The sequence below is a fragment of the Trichophyton rubrum genome, assembly GCF_000151425.1.
Source record: "Trichophyton rubrum CBS 118892 genomic scaffold supercont2.1, whole genome shotgun sequence".
Lineage (NCBI taxonomy): Eukaryota > Fungi > Ascomycota > Eurotiomycetes > Onygenales > Arthrodermataceae > Trichophyton > Trichophyton rubrum.
The window spans coordinates 3,380,204-3,396,080 of record NW_003456428.1 but is presented as its reverse complement, the minus strand read 5'-3'; the positions used below and the strand labels follow the sequence as shown (position 1 = coordinate 3,396,080).

The 15,877-nt window shown below is 48.4% G+C and overlaps 6 protein-coding genes across 7 annotated transcripts; all 6 read right to left on the bottom strand.

Annotated features, from left to right (window-relative positions):
• Window positions 1–12: 12 nt before the first annotated feature.
• Window positions 13–2,808, bottom strand: TERG_01281 (malate synthase, glyoxysomal). Its single transcript, XM_047747738.1, has 4 exons — window positions 1,541–2,808; window positions 835–1,460; window positions 416–769; window positions 13–359 (listed from the first exon to the last, which is right to left on the bottom strand). Exons 1-4 carry the CDS (start codon window positions 1,899–1,901, stop codon window positions 126–128), a joined length of 1,575 nt encoding a protein of 524 aa, XP_047603702.1. The 5' UTR covers window positions 1,902–2,808; the 3' UTR covers window positions 13–125.
• A 51-nt stretch (window positions 2,809–2,859) lies between these two features.
• On the bottom strand, window positions 2,860–3,814 carry TERG_01280 (uncharacterized protein; the record flags this gene model as incomplete). Its single annotated transcript, XM_003239251.2, has 2 exons — window positions 2,860–3,487; window positions 3,560–3,814. 2 exons carry the CDS (start codon window positions 3,812–3,814, stop codon window positions 3,155–3,157), a joined length of 588 nt encoding a protein of 195 aa, XP_003239299.1. The 3' UTR covers window positions 2,860–3,154.
• Window positions 3,815–5,028: 1,214 nt separating this feature from the next.
• On the bottom strand, window positions 5,029–7,218 carry TERG_01279 (uncharacterized protein; the record flags this gene model as incomplete). The annotated part of the gene is made up of 7 exons (XM_003239250.1): window positions 5,029–5,457; window positions 5,548–5,596; window positions 5,680–5,971; window positions 6,042–6,279; window positions 6,346–6,495; window positions 6,563–6,847; window positions 6,925–7,218. 7 exons carry the CDS (start codon window positions 7,216–7,218, stop codon window positions 5,029–5,031), a joined length of 1,737 nt encoding a protein of 578 aa, XP_003239298.1.
• A 700-nt stretch (window positions 7,219–7,918) lies between these two features.
• On the bottom strand, window positions 7,919–10,872 carry TERG_01278 (uncharacterized protein; the record flags this gene model as incomplete). The annotated part of the gene is made up of 3 exons (XM_003239249.1): window positions 7,919–10,332; window positions 10,398–10,560; window positions 10,690–10,872. 3 exons carry the CDS (start codon window positions 10,870–10,872, stop codon window positions 7,919–7,921), a joined length of 2,760 nt encoding a protein of 919 aa, XP_003239297.1.
• A 1,177-nt stretch (window positions 10,873–12,049) lies between these two features.
• On the bottom strand, window positions 12,050–13,135 carry TERG_01277 (uncharacterized protein; the record flags this gene model as incomplete). The annotated part of the gene is made up of 1 exon (XM_003239248.1): window positions 12,050–13,135. One exon carries the CDS (start codon window positions 13,133–13,135, stop codon window positions 12,050–12,052), a length of 1,086 nt encoding a protein of 361 aa, XP_003239296.1.
• Window positions 13,136–13,423: 288 nt separating this feature from the next.
• On the bottom strand, window positions 13,424–15,868 carry TERG_01276 (uncharacterized protein). 2 transcript variants are annotated; one of them, XM_047749264.1, is made up of 2 exons: window positions 13,923–15,868; window positions 13,424–13,848 (listed from the first exon to the last, which is right to left on the bottom strand). In XM_047749264.1, the coding sequence occupies exons 1-2, from the start codon at window positions 14,566–14,568 to the stop codon at window positions 13,697–13,699; spliced, it is 798 nt and encodes a 265-aa protein (XP_047605375.1). In that variant the 5' UTR covers window positions 14,569–15,868; the 3' UTR covers window positions 13,424–13,696. The 2 variants fall into 2 exon arrangements, with proteins under 2 accessions (XP_047605375.1, XP_047603701.1); XM_047747737.1 differs by having other exon boundaries at window positions 13,424–14,866; window positions 14,935–15,868.
• Window positions 15,869–15,877: the final 9 nt, after the last annotated feature.

The window sequence follows — 15,877 nt, the reverse complement described above, 5'->3', positions numbered from 1 at the left end:
ATATTGTTTCACTTATATTAAATCAAAGCTTGACAGCTGGCCCGGGAGCAGAAATCTCATTGTACAACAGCCTATGGATAAGGGTTAGTAATGCTTGAATGGAATAACATGTTGACAGTGAGGACTTACGTGGTCAAGAAATCAGCATAGTCCTCTCCGGTAACTTGACCAGAGAAGTAGCGGGCAGCGAGCTGGTACTTGTTGCCTTTTGGACCCTTGGCAGAAAGTTCATCAGCTTGCTCCTTGAGCAGCTTGAGTGCATATGCTTTGTCAACTCTCTTTCCCTCAGCGGTGGGAACATTGTGCTTCGCCCACTGCCAGAGCTGACTTCGGCTAACTTCAGCAGTAGCAGCGTCCTCCTATGGAAGCGGGTTAGTAATGGGTTGCGTTAACAATACTGAGATGTTTGACGAACCATTAGGAAGTTGATTGGGATACAGCCGACTCCACGAAGCCATCCCTCCATGTAAGAAAGGCCGATGTTCAGGTTCTTCCTGATACCAGACTCGGTGATGTTTCCTGGAACGTTGGTGTTCAAGAGATCATTGGCGGTGACGTGGACATCCTCTCGTCGGACAAAGAGTTGGTTAGGGGTGGGCATGTATTCGTTAAAGACGTTGGATGCAATGGATGCAAGAGCTGGGTGGGCAACCCAGGTTCCGTCGTGGCCAGCACGGACTTCACGGAGCTTATCGGCACGAACGCTCTCCATGGCAATGTCATTTGCCTTGGTGTCATTCTTGATAGGTATTTGAGCAGCCATACCACCCTATATTGAGGTATTAGCGAATGTATATATAAATCTTGCATGGATGGGAATGGGCACAAGCTTACCATGGCGTGGACACCTCGCTTGTGGCAGGTCTTAATCAAAAGTCTGACGTATGCGTCCATGAAAGGTACGGTCATGGTGACGGAGGCGCGGTCGGGAAGGACAAAGTTGGGGTTGTTACGGAACTTCTTAATGAAGGAGAAGATGTAATCCCATCGTCCACAGTTCAAGCCAGAGCTGTGGTCTCTCAATTCATAGATGATCTCGTCCATCTCAAAGGCAGCAGTGATGGTTTCAATGAGGACGGTACCTCGAATAGTGCCTCGAGGCATACCGATGTAGTCTTGAGCGGTATTGAAGACGTCGTTCCACAGACGTGCTTCCAAGTGAGATTCCATCTTGGGCAGGTAGAAGTATGGGCCAGCGCCTCGCTTGACAAGCTCCTGGGCATTGTGGAAGAAGTACAGACCAAAGTCAAACAAACTGCCGGAGATTGGCTCTCCGTCAACAGTGAAATGCTTCTCATCAAGGTGCCAGCCTCTGGCACGAGCAATGAGTGTGGGGAGCTTCCTATCGGTGCGGAGTTTGTACTCCTTGCCGCCGAGGGTGAAGTCAACCTGACGGCGGATGGCATCGTAAAGGTTCACCTGACCATTTACCATGTTCTCCCATGTTGGAGCAGATGAGTCTGTAACATTATGCATTAGTTATCCAGATTTGTCAGAACTAGTTGTGTAAACAATAGGGCCTTCGGGGAACTCCGCTCACCTTCAAAGTCAGCCATGTAGGTCCAAACATCGGCATTCAAAGCATTGACAACCATCTTCCTATCGGTTGGGCCCGTAATCTCAACACGACGATCAACAAGTCCCGGAGCGGGGGGAGCAGCCTTCCATGTATCATTGTCGCGGATGTGCTTAGTCTCAGGCAGGAAATCGAGAAGAGCGCCTCTATCAATTTCGGCCTGGCGGTCAATACGTCTCTTCAACAGGGCCTTGCGGGTGCCATTGAATGTGCGATGGAGGAGGGCGAGGAAAGCTGTAGCCTCCTTGGTGAGGATCTTGCGAGTCTGGTCGTTGAGGGGGCCGAGGATGGCAACGCCCCTGAGCTGAGCTTCCACCGAGGTCATCTTGCTTTGGTGCTAACGTGACGTCAACTTTGTAGATGGTATATATGGTTGTATCACAGCAGCCGGAATCGAGGTTGATGTTATAGCAAAGTCCAGAGGAGACAAAAGGGCGATGCCCGAAGGACTATAGGAGGGCTTTATATATACACGACAGCGTCAAACGGCCACCAAAGCCGCGGCACATGTTAAACTGGAGTCTTGCTTCTGTATGGGAACAGGCTCCAGTTAGTCTCACTACTTTTGCCCGCATAGCCAGTAACTTGTTGACTTATTAACTGAGTTTCCCTCGGAACCCAGCCGACATTGGCTATGTGTTATGGTGACACAGTAATAGCCATCGAGTCACCTTCACGGAACCAGACGCCGAACGGCCAGGAAATACGGCCAAAGGGGAAGAGTCAACCTAGAAAACTCGGACGAGATATCTCATCTACTAGATTTACTATGTCAGAACGGGAATCCGGGGCAGCTATTGGAGGCATAGTTACAAAGTTCACATTCCATCTAGACCATCGAAGTTACCGTTAAGACGACCATCTCGGCCGATTTTTCCGACTGCCCAGAAGGGGTTCATGTTCTCGCCCTATATCCGGGGATATTATCGCGTAGCAGAGCTGATTTCCTGCGGACATTTATTGTCAATTTGGTTTGCTCGGAGCCCTCCCGCAGCCACAACAAGCTTATCCATCATGGTTGTACAACGTCAGCTGCACGCCCTATCGAGCGACATGAACCCGAGATCTCTGCTGTTCACACATCTTCTCTCCGCTTATGTATGCCTAGCACTCATGTCAGTGTCTGATATCTGCTGTTTCTTGCAATATCAGCTTCGTTCGTCGTCATTTTCTTTCTCGACGTCGCTTTTTGCCTTTTCCAGAAGCAAAAAAAAGAAGCCGAGGCTCAGCACAGGCCTTGCTGACTCATCTCTTAGGCACGTGATTCTCCCCCGGTTTTTGGGCTTTTTCTCAAAAGGGAAACGGACAACTTCCGGCTTTTCTCTCTCTTTCCTATCAACGACGACGACGACGACGAAGAGGATTGGGGGATATCGGAAGATAACAAGAGACAGTCTGACGAGATCAAGAGATGAAGAAGCGTCGTGGTCTCATTAGATATGTACAAGCTAACAGCCCTGCATCTGGCAGCAACAGAAGGAGAAGCAACACAATATGGATACCCGAAAGAAATTTTGCTTCGAGTCAAAGAAGTCCAAACAAATAATAGATTACCACCAGATTAATTGGACAGGACGTTTAAGTATACTGCCAGGCACCAGGAGTAGTACCCTTGTACTCCTTTGCAACTCCAACGAACTCGACACACTTCTTGACGTCTCCACCTGGGACCATGGCGTTCTTGATGTTGGCGAAAACCTGGTAGTACTTCGAGTCTGGGACAGGGCAAGCCATCAGCGCAGTGGCACCCCAGCCGCCGAAGTAGAAGCTGCCGGATTTCTTGTTGAGAGGCTTGTAGGTAAAGCCGCCGACGTATGATCCTGGCGGAATGGCTGCGGAGTGTGCCTGGGTGAAGCCGAGCTTTCCGCTGGGCTCGACGTACATCTGCTGGCCACCGGGGACAAGCACGCTCTATATTTGATTGTCAGTAGGACAATTGAGAGAAATGCATTGGAACTTCGCTCGTGAAAGATCAGAACTTACCAAGCTGTTCAGTCCAAGGATGACGGTAGCGTTTCCTGGTGGGCAGTTATCACCGACGATTTCTGGGCAGTAAGTTGCTGGAGAGCCGCCTAGCCAGAAGGCCCGGCCGGCAGCCTGCATTGGCAGCTTGTCGACATGCTCTCGGCCTGGGTGTCGTGCTGTGACTTCAATGTTGGCTGGGGGGTCTGTTGGGAGATACGGGCTCGCAAGGGCGAGAAGGGGGAGAAGGAATGCAGTGATCAAAGATGCCTTCATCTTGAATGGACTGTGAACTCCTTTTGTCTCTTTTGACTAAAATGTATGTGAAGAAAGGTATGTAGCGAGCGTCTGCTTTTCTGGGGACAGAAATTTTTTTTAAAAGAGCGCAGACAAGGGGGTAGATTTATATAGTCGATCCATATATCTCTCATCGTATATAAAGACATACGCAGCGCCCATGGCCCTCGTATCCTCTACATACATTTTTTTTTTTCACAACCATCCTGCCAGCGGCTTATCTCCATCTGTACTTACGGAGGGCCCAATAGGCAGAGAGCGCATCTGCAGACTGCCGTTGTTCGTGGCAATGGAGGACCGAAAACTGAAACATCGCCGACCCGTTCTTGAGCTGCTTAGCAGTTTAGCACGGTGGAGATACCGCAGCGGCAGGGAAGAGAGGCTGATAACTAATGGAGATGGGTGGATCTCGCTGCGATTTCCCTCGTCCTCCAAATCCTGATATATTGCTCTATCCGGGTGTATGACGGTTGTCCTTCAGCTCTCGAGCCAGGCATTGGGTGAATTGGCTGCGTTTACGAGGTGCACATCCAAGACATGTCTTTGAGCGCTTCAGCTCACCACTCGGGGAACTCACTGCGGAAGGGCTTAAATTCACAGCTGTCTGAGGCGATTCTCCATAGGTAGTTGAGTTACCCACGGTTGAGCATAGTTATGGCTCCTCCACATCATTCGGGGGCGCCCTCGTGCCTGTACCATTGTACCATTGCCAGGCTACAGTACGAAGTATATCTACCGAATTGCTTCAAATATTGCTTCTGATGGTTGAAAAATTTTCCTATCAAAAGAAAGCCATGTCCATCAGATCGATTCTCCCTTGATAGCAGTAAAAAAAAAAATGCTCCATAGGGCAGTTATATTATTAGGACGACGGAGAGCCACATATCGCAACCGTCCAAGCTAGACCCGCTGTACCTACTTAAGTACGCCGTAGCCTCCATCCATCGAGTGGGTTCAGTCTGGGGGCGGGTTAAATGAATACCTGGTCTTGCGGGTACAATATTAACCAAGCGAAGGCAGGCAGTCGTTGCGCCCACAGTGGTCAAATGAATGCCCTCTCTCCTGTCTCTCTCTCTCTCTACGGAGTACTCCATACCAAATTTGATACTAGTTGACAAGATTGTGAAGCTCGCCTGCAGCAATGATTATTTCTTGCATGTGTTTGCCTTCTGTGAGCCACCTCTGCCTGGCAGTTAGTCCTGTCGCTCCCTGTTGATCGCTGCCAGCCAGCGAGGATCAATCGCATCCACAGAGAGATACGGACTTCGATCAACTCCCTCTGTGATATTCGCAGGAACATTTCCCAGCCCTAGGAAACTCCACATGTTCTTCTTCCGATAAGTGATTGTGTAGTCTTCGAACCGGGGTTGCTTCATCAGCTCGATGAAATGCTCCGAGCTGCCCGGCCATATCGCATTCACCCGTCCAGTTTTGTAGTCCTTGTACCAGCTCCGGCAGCGGTCTGCCCAGATGGTATGCTTGCTCCATTCCTGGACATGCTCGTTGAAAGCGTCGGTGACGTCTTGTCGCGGGCTGATCGAGCGTATATCTTCATTTTGGATCTTGCGGATAAATTCAATGGCATAGCTGCCCGCCTCCATCAGTGGGCCGACCACCGATCCCTGTCTGCCAGTCAGCCAAACTTTTCCGTACTCCGTATAGATATGTCATTCTAGACGTTGCGAGGGATGGAAGAAAAGGTAGTTTTGTACGTTGTGGACAGGCCATGTCGGGCCAAAGAAAGAGATCATGTTAGGGAACCTAGGCATCTCAGTGATCAGCAGCTACTTTGAATCCAAGAATTAGAACTCGAGGGCATCCATAGGTATTATTTCGTCACTCACCCAGGGACTCCCAGGCCAAGATACGACTCCGGGTGAGTCTTCCATTTTTCACGAAGATCGACGCCCCCCTGGCCAACAAGCGGGAACTTGGGTCGGTACGAAGTGTCGAAGCCTGTGGCGCATATGATCGTATCCGCCCTTCTCTCGGTACCATCTTCGCCGATCAACCCGTCTGTTGTGAATTCAGTCACTGCCGTGAAGTGGACGTCGACGTTGTCTTGCTGGATCGCCGCCATAAATGGATCTGCAGGGGTCATTCTGCGGCATCCCACGCCAAACGAAGGCAGAAATCCTATCATTGTCAATTTGTTCATCAGCCTGACTGCTCATTGTCATGACGAAGGCGAAAATAGCTATTATACCCCTTAAGAGACGCTCGTCTTTGATGCATTCGGCCATTCGCTGCTCGTACATCTGACGGACAGCCGCCTGTGCCGGGCTTCCCTTATAAAACATCCCCCAGAGGGCATTGATCTGGTCTTCCCAGGATTTACAGTGCTCAACCAGCGCCTGCGGATCGGACCTGAATATCTCCTTCTCTTTGTCCGAATAGGTTGAGTTGCCTCCCTGGTTTCCCGCAATGGCTGCGAACCATGTACCCTATTATAGACGGTGGTCAAGATAGGAGGCCACTGAAAGGGGTGTGCATCCAAAGCGCAGACTTACTGTCCTCACGAATACATCCATATGCTTCACGTGTGGCTGCATCCCAGGAACCGTCTGGATGCTCGAGGCTCCGCTGCCAATTACTACAACGCTCTCCCCTTTCCACTGCTCTGCCTGGTAGTCTTTCGGCCATGCTGCGGTGTGAATCAACTGTCCTCACCCGTTAGTTATCAACACAGATAGACTGGGCTTCAGAAGCCAGCAAGGAGATGATTACCCTTCCCCTGAATTCGTCAAGCCCAGGAACATCTGGCCACTTTAACTTATTTAGAAACCCTGAAGCATTCAGCAGAACATGGCATCTCTCTTCGATAATTCTCTGGGATCCATCCGGCGTCGTCTGACTGAGCTTTATCCTCCACTGGCCGCAAGTCTCTTCCCAGTAGGCGCCTATCACTCTCGTGTTGAAGGTCATGTACTTGCGAAGATCAAAGACTTCGCATACTCTGTCCAGATACGCCCATACGTCTGTGGCATATGAATAGATGTTGTTCCACTCGGGCTACCAAGTACATCAGTATCCATCTTGATATCAATACAGTCACCCTCCCACGGCGGACAAGACAAGGTGATACCAACATTAGGAGCAAAGTTGAATATATAAGAGTGACTCGGCGCATCGCACGCACAGTTTGGATATCTATTCTCCAGCCAGGTACCACCTATATCATGGTTCTTATCAAATACAACATGCTCGACGTTCTGGCAATGCTTCTGGATGTTGTAGGCCATCATGATACCGCTCAGGCCCGCCCCTATAGTCAATACCCTGATTTTTCTATTATACCCGTTAAACATTGCCTCTTTATCGATTTCGTATGCAGAGCCAGGTCTGCTGCTCGTGTCGAACTCCGGTGTAACTCTTGGCGCCATTATTGTGGGATATAATAACAGTCTCTACTGCCAAAGAATGGTATATAAAACGAGTTTCTAACGAGGCTATCTGCAGGTATATACGTTTGAAAGGGAGTAAACTCCAACCAGGAGGCCTCCCTCCCTTTATACATGCTAGCATGTCCTATGTCGAGGCTGAATCTTTGTACGAGCTGGCCTAGAACATGGTGGTGTCGGGGTACAAGAGTACACACACGCAATGTAGCCTGTATGTCTGGGCTTCCATTAACCACTTCAGGAAACACAGTTTCTTCTCTGCCTTATCTATGCAGGGCACGGCTTGTGCTTCTAGGTGTGCCGCGAACTGTCCCGCGGCCTCCGTATGGTTGGGAATGCAGCCAGCTCGGGTTGTTCGCACAGCTATTCATGCAATATTCGCGAGGATATCCCGACTGGGAACCAGATGACACCCTCCAAATTGGCTGCTGTGCATTTTAAAATACTTTGTAGTTGCGCCGCAGGGGGTCCAACATCTAAGTCTATTCTCTCATAGGCTGGTCGAAGACTTGACATGCAAGAACATGCATTACGTGGCTAGGATTAGATATTACTCGCTTGGATTCATACATACACCTCAGCTGGAGAACTACATTTACGTCACAAGGGACCAAGTGCGCTCGAAATAACAGAGGGCCAGGGGTTATCAAGGCCCATGGAACACAGATCCCAGTCATAGATTTCAAAATTCTCCAGTCAGAGGTAGGTCTCTTGAACTCTGCCCAGCCCATATCTTGAATTTCCCGGCTGTAGGCATTATCCAGTTCTGCTGGTAAATACTCCAGTAACTCAAGTCCTTCCGTGTCAAGGACAAGGTCACTTCCTTTGACTGACCAGGTTGTAGCTCGATCTTTTCGAAGTTCCGTAACACACGGTTAGGGAAGTCTATGGATATCACCCACTCATCCTCATCTTCCCCTTCTTTGATTGTCTCGTTAACACTGGACGGAAAAGAGACGTAAAGCTGAACCACGGTTTTACCAGCTCGTTCCCCAGTATTATTGACCGTGAGACTCACATTGACCATCGACTCGAAGAGTGATGGATTGCCTCCTTCACCACCCCCAGCAGGTAAGTCGTATTCGTCAGTACGTCGTCGGAGAAAGTGAAGACGCTCCGTTTCCTGAACATCGTCCACGGACGTGATGTATGGATAGACATATCTTTCTAGTCCGTTGAATCCTTCAGGGATCAGGGCTGAATCTGGGTCTGGGATGCTTTCATTATATGAAGGTAAAGTCACGTTAACCTCAGACCTTGAATTTGCTGTCGCTGATTTCTGGCTTAGGGCTCTGACTTTGATACCCGACAATTGAAAGGAGGTATATGATAGGCCGTAACCAAACTCGTACCGGGGTGTAATGTTCTGCTTATCAAAGTATCGGTAATCGAAATATAACCTCTGGGTGAAGTTTTTCTGGGGTACTACGTCGTCGCTCTTATACAGAACCTTGGACTCGGGCCCATAATCTTCAGGATCCTTTGCGATGGTATATGGGAGTCTCCCGGTTGCATCAGCTCTACCGAATAAGACGTCTCCAAGGGCTTTGCCACTTTCCTGACCGGGTAGATTTGCAAGCACAACAGCTTTAACTCCAGGCTCTTCAATCCAATCTTCCATCATTACTGGGCCAACAGAATGAAGAACCACGATGGTGCTTCCTTTGCCTTTGCCACACTTATCAGAAGCCTGCCTAATTAAATTATTGCCATCCTTTTGAATGGACAAGTCGTTGCGATCCCCATATATCCCTTCCCAGGAGGCAAATCCCTCCCCTGAATCCGCATTGGCAAATATAATGCATAAGTCTTTATCCTCCAAATCATTATCTTGGATGCCGTTATAAAGATATTCATTTAGAGACACATTGTTGCTGTCATATGTCTTCTTGATCTCGTCCCATGGGGTGATGATATACGGGAAGTCGACCGCACCGCTGCCCCATCCTGATCCAAGAGTACCCTGGTTGCAGGACCTATCGGGGCAAACGTTCGGTCCGTCCCCTGGGCCAGCATCTTCCCCAAAGACGCCTACCTTGGTCTTCCTATCCGAAGTGATTCCTTTAGCAGAGAGGGGTAATATGCAATCTTCATTCTTTAGAAGGATAGTGCCTTCAACTGCAATTTCCCGAGCAAGATCAATGTGGGAATTATTCCACACATTTGGTGCCCGGACATAGCGATTAACAGTCACGTTTTGGTCATCATCGCTCCCCTCATGCAAATGACCCGTTTTATTCTTTGTCCAGGACGAAAAATTAGGCCCCCCTCTGCCGTCAGGAGGTGGCTTTTCCCACTCATCCTGCTTCAATTGATACCATGCCGCAACTATTCTGGTTACCATATAGTTTAATTTTCCCACTTCAACGGATCCATTAAGAACGGCAGTAGTCAGGTTTGGTCCCCAGAATGATTCTCCCGATTCTGAATAATGTATTTCTCCAGGCATGCTCGCGTCCATTCCTGCAAGGGCGCTTTCGGCACCAACTTGTTGTCCATACCAGTCTGACTGAACGAAACCCTGGAATGCCAACTCATCTTTGAGTATTCCGTTCAAAAGCCGGTTGTTGTTGCAGGAGTATGTGTTGTTCACCATTTGATATGCACACATTACACTTCCAACACCAGCACGGACGCTTTCGGAAAATGGCCAGGCGTATACCTCATGAAGTGTGCGGTCATCTATATTGGTAGACATGGCTTCAGAATTGTTCCATTCATGTGGCTGCCGAAAGTGTTCTTGTTCGTTCAGAACAAAATGCTTTGCGGTGGCAATTACCCCTTCATTTTGCGTCCCTCGTATGGTTTCTGCGGAGGCAATTCCTTGAAGGACAGGATCGGTGCCAAAGCCTTCCCAGTTACGCCCACCCGCTGGAAGAACGCCCAAAGGGCCCATGGAAGGACCTAGGAGCACGTTTACTCCTTTTCGCCGAGCCTCTCTTCCCAGTGCTTCGCCTCTTTTATACATGAGCTCCCTGTTCCAGGTAGCTCCAACCGTGATACCGGCGGGAAATGCGGTAATGTTGTCAGCGAAGCGTATCCCTAACGGCCCATCTTGGAAACATAGCGAAGGAAATCCGACTTTCGTGGCAGGACCTGGGAAACAACATTAGTTTGTGTACGTTCAATGCTAAGCATTGCTGGTGGTAGAAAAAGCTAACCCGTATTACCAACGCAAAGCCCCATTTGCCAGCCTACACCAGTTGTAACATTGACCTTTTCTACCAGAGTCATATTGTTCACCAGTGACTGGGCCTTGAAATAGCTGTCTTGCCATCTTGGAACTGTTTTAACCTGCGGAGAACGCTGTTTCATGGGAAGTGTCTAGTATAACGAATATTAATATGCATTGGAAGCATTCCAGGTAAGAACTTGAATCATACTGGTTTTGGAAATTGACAAAGTGGAAAACAGCAGACAGCGTGCCCCTGTCTTCATGCTTCTAAGACTTACTCTGTCAGGGATGTTGTATTTGCGCTGTAACCTGGGACGGTCGAGGCTCTCCTGGCTTCCCCAGAATAGAAATATGATAATTATTGTGAGAAGAGCAGCGATTAGGAAGAGTATCAGAGAAAGGAGCCTCCTTTGCTTGATCCATGCTGCGCTGTGATTCCTCGTTTCTTTCAACTTATCCATAGCTGGCGGATCAGTTGGTGAAATTGGGTGGGCTGATGATGGAAATCATGAACCAGCATTTAAATATCACTCAAGTTCATAATCTGAGCTTGCGTATTCTTTCGATCAACTTTGACAAGGCGACCTAGTTTGGGATCTCTTTTATTGCAGGTTTCGAAACAGTCGTGATTATCCGGTTGACGTAAAGAAATAGTGCATTGAATTGAATAGTGAATGATCATCTGCTATCCATCATGGAGAATATGTAGAAGTAGAGCAATGCCAATATTGCAAGGTATATACACCCAAAAGGGATGGATTTCCCAGTGGCAACAAATAGGGGTAGCCAATTATGACGCATATGCCCTGGCCGGTCGATTTCTAGAGCTGAGACAAATGGACGGTTACATAACACTTCCAGTAGAGCCAATGACTGACAAAACGCATAACTACAGCAAGCAAAGGCATGAGCGGTCGAGAGTAAATTGTATGGAGAAATCTGAGCGTTCGAGCGGCGTATCTTTCCTCCTATTCAGTCTCAAAGAAGGGTCCTATTATGTAATCACAGACATCAATAATGGCCAATAGTAATGCAGGAAGTTATTATATCATGCTGAGATAAAGTTTCATGCGGCTGTAAAGTGTCTGATTGGCGAATTCCTGTATAATTGCTCAGCCAATAGAAAGGCATGGCGCTTCTCCTTTTACCCACCCCTTTATTTAACGTCTCGATAATAATATTTGCTGGAGAGTACGGAGTACGTCTGTTCAGTAGCTATCCAGCTTAAATGACATATATTCAGTATGACAACGTGGGGTCAAATGTACCCGAATATCCCATACACACTCAACATAATCTTGGAAGCTATGGAATCATACCATATAAATTCTCGTCAAAGAACCGTATACCCCAGAACTCTGCCGTCTTAGTGTACGGTGCAAAACTCTGAGATATACTATAGAAGATTCTTTCTATCTTAAAGCATCGTACGGGATGTATACTTGCTAATCGATATGCAACATCATAATACTGACAAGTGTCCAAGTTATCGGTCTGAGGCCCTCTTCACTAAATTTGTACATTTCTGGTACAAGAAATCAGGAGGGAAGACCTCATTATACGATTTTACTGAATGACGAGCTCCCATGGCGATATAAAATGGGTATGCGATAAAACATATGCTCATTGAACGAGCCATCAACGTTTCGGGAAGAACACGCCCATAAACAAGGGACACTGTGTCGTTTCTGACTCGATAGAGAAGACAAACGGCTTATTAAAAACAAGAACGGTCGATGGCTCCACCGCACTCCTGGTCATCATTATAGCAGTGGCAGCGACGGCCCTGGTACCCTGTTCATCGATCGTGATAGCCGTGTTATGGAGGATAGCACTGAGAATATTTTCTCCGGCTCCCATCTTGGGAAAACCAGAGGGAATATAGGTCCCTATGTGCTGGAAAACCTCCAAAAGATCCGTACCATAGGACATGTCAACCTTTGGAAACCCGAGCCTACTAACTTTTTTCTGGCGGAATGGGGCCTGTTCAGAAGACAGGCTGGACAAAACCTCTTGCACTGATACGCCGTCACGCGGTAGATAAGCCTTGAATGAAGTTGATGCAGAAAGACTCTCAGCTTCATATGGTAGCTTCACTGCATTGTACTTTGGTGTATCACATACGAATATTTCTTCTCCAAAACGAAACATCATGTCAACACGGCGAATATCTGAATCCGTGACCTTGAATTGGTAGTCTGAAACGGTGTTTTTCGGATCAAACTTTTCTTTCCAGATGCCCTTGAATGCTAGTGCATTGATGAGTACAAGGTGAGAGTGAGCAAGGTTGTCATTGCAAATCATGTTTTTGATCATGCCCATGGTGTTGTCCGATATCCAGCCGTTTATAGCGGTTAGTCCGTCAAGTAAGCGTGGAAATTCCATGTTTGCGCAGACGTCAAACCCATCCAAGAAGCGAGCGTACTCATCATCTAGTACTGTCCCCTTGTCAGCAAATAATGCATTCGCTACTGCAGTGGTATCTTTGCAGTGCTTTAGAAAATGGTGGACAACGTCGAATTTCTCTGGCCTCGCCACGCCCAATGAGGTGCACATCCTCTCTGCGTCCGACGGGGTGGCAGCACCTATTAACATGGCCATCGCGATCCCTATAGATGCAGGGGAGATAGCGAGTCCCGACTCTGGAATTTCCTGGCTACATAAATCCTGCAGTATTGCCCGCGCAACGCCTCTGATGCAGGAATAAGCAGGATGGACAGCCATGGTAAATATTCTTAGAGTAGAGTGCAACGAGGCTGTCCAGCTACTAAATGATGGATAGGACCAGAGAATCACCTTTTTCTTGGTGGATATTGAACCGATAACCTGGAGTTGGTAGACGTTGATGAATGTTGGTTGACTTAGAGCAAGAGAAGGTGCTATCTTATTTATGCATGTTGGATCACTTTTCTTGGTCGAACAAGCATGGCTGAACATGTGAGGAGGCAGCGACGGCTTCGCTTGGGTCAAAATTGATGGCAGCAATATAGTTGACAAGTCTAAGCACAGGAGAAAAAATACGGAGGGGGCGGGGCGCTGGCGGAGACAAGACACTTGCAACTGCAGACCAGCTCGCTTCTTAGGGGAGAAGAGCTATAGGTGAATCTACTTCTGTATCGGTCGCTGAAAGTCTATTCTTCTATGCTTTAGTTTCTTCTATGCTTTAGTTATATCAAGCGCTTATATGAAACTTTGTGGCGTAACTAACTAGCCATATGTTATGTGTAAACGTTGAAAAGAAAGGAAAAGCTATGCATATGTACTCTAAAAAAACCGTTGAGATAGCTACTTATGTACAACACTGCTGCGTCGATGGAGGGCTTCTGCATCTTCGTGGCGGGCGGTTTGTCCACGGTACTCTCGCCTTCCTCGAAGGAACCAGTCGGCGACGATGATCATAATGACAACAAAGTAGACGACAGAGACGTAGTTCATAGCTTTGGGTAGCTTGTTAGTTAAAATGATTGTGACTAATCACAAGGGGTTAGATAGGGGTAGAGAGTAGACTTACTTCCAGCAGTGACAGGATAGACTGAAGGGAACGAATACATAATAAGAGTAAATAGCGTCCAACAGAGCAGGATGATATTGGCAGCAAGACCAAACTTGCCTAGCCAGAAGGGCCCGTGCTGAATGTTGTTCCGTCCCTTAATAAGAAGACAGACAACTGGAATGACGTATGACACGTACAACAGCACGATGCATGCAGTAACCATGCTGTTGAATGCAGTTGAGGAACCAAGGAATAAGAGCCCCAAAAGGCCGACGATGGTGCAACTAAATGCATGAGCCGCCAGAGGTACATCGAGTTTGGGGTTGATCTTATTCAGGCCTAGGGTGGTATGGAAAGGGAGGCCGCGGTCGCGGGCAAAGGACCAACATAAGCGAGACTGCCATGTATGAGAAGCGATCTGGCAACCAATTCCAGTGGCCAGGACGAGAGATTCGAGGACAATAGCGCCAGCTTTGCTGCCGAGGGCCTGAAAGTAGAGTTCGAGGATGGGCACACCAGTCGGGGATTTGACTACGGTGTTGAAGTCGTTCAGACTAAAAAACATGGAGATCACATAGAACCATGCAGTGAGAAAGCCGATTGCGACTGTTCCCATTATAGCGATGGGGATAGATCGTTCGGGGGCAGCGACTTCTTCAGCCATATGCGTTGCGGCATCAAGACACGCAAACACCCAGTTGGTATTGATTAAACCAACCAGATACGCAATGCCATCCTGCTTCCAACCTGTGGAATTGATGAATGTCGCAAAGACGAACTTGGCTGACTGGTGTGTGGGCGCTTTGGCGGGAACAGTAATGAGGATCGTGATAAAGGAGATTAAGGAGGTGTAGAGCGTAACAGTGGCGATCTTGGGGAGAAGTCTTCCGACGCAGTTGAACAGAAATGCAAACCCGTTTATCACCTGGTAGGCAACGACAGTATGCCATGGCTGAGGGACGCTATTAGTATGGTAGTCAGCCTCCCTATAACTATACACTATTAGGTGAAGTACACTAGAGTTTCTTACAAGTCAGGATGGCCCATCTGCCACATACCAACCGCGGCCGCACCGAGTCCCAGAGCAACACTGGCAGATGTGAAGATGCTCCCGGCCCAGGCAAACCAGCCGGTCAGGTACGATGCAAAATTGGCATACCTCTTGGGAGCCAGCTCATTTGCCCAGAAATACTGTCCTCCAGCATTGGGCATGGCACTGGCGAGCTCAGAGAGGGTGATGGCAACACAGGTCGAGATGAATGCGATCCATGGTATGCCATAGATAGTCAGCACCGCACCCCCTGAGTTGATACCCGTAACCAGAGAGGCAGAGATACCAAACCACGAGTTGGTAAGGGAGAAGCCAACTGCAAGCAAGGAAAGCACCGAGAACTTGCGGGTCATGTCCTGGGTGTACCCCATGGCCGCCAGCTTGGCTGCATCGCTATCGATCGATCCCTTTTCATCCCCTGAGGTTGGAGGGGACGGATACCTCTCCGCCTTGGTGCCGATGCTTTCGTGATCCATCTTGATCAATGAAGATTTAGTTATCCCAAGAGCTAGCTAGTAGTTCTAGTAGTTACTGGTGATAGTTGGTGGGCGAAGTAACAAAGGCTGGTAGGGCAAGCTCTCGATGGGTGAGAGGAAATCGGTCTCGAGATTGTCGCATATGGGATTTCAATGGGATTTCACGGGCAGCGGGTCGAGATCACTGTACGGAGTATAGAGACAGCTCTATTCCATCTACAGCTCCTTGATGATGATATGGATTGTCGCTTATGGGTGGTACACGGTGCTACGCATCCAGTGTGGGCGATGCATGCACTGATAGCCTCTCTTCGTCCAGGGAGGAGGTGAAGACGTTGATATAAGTAATTCCCTTTTCCCAAGCGAAGCAAAAAAAAAAGATTTGTCCACTCTGGTGTGGAGTAGTCCAGAGAATTTTCACGGCGTCTTGCCGGCTCGAATATTTT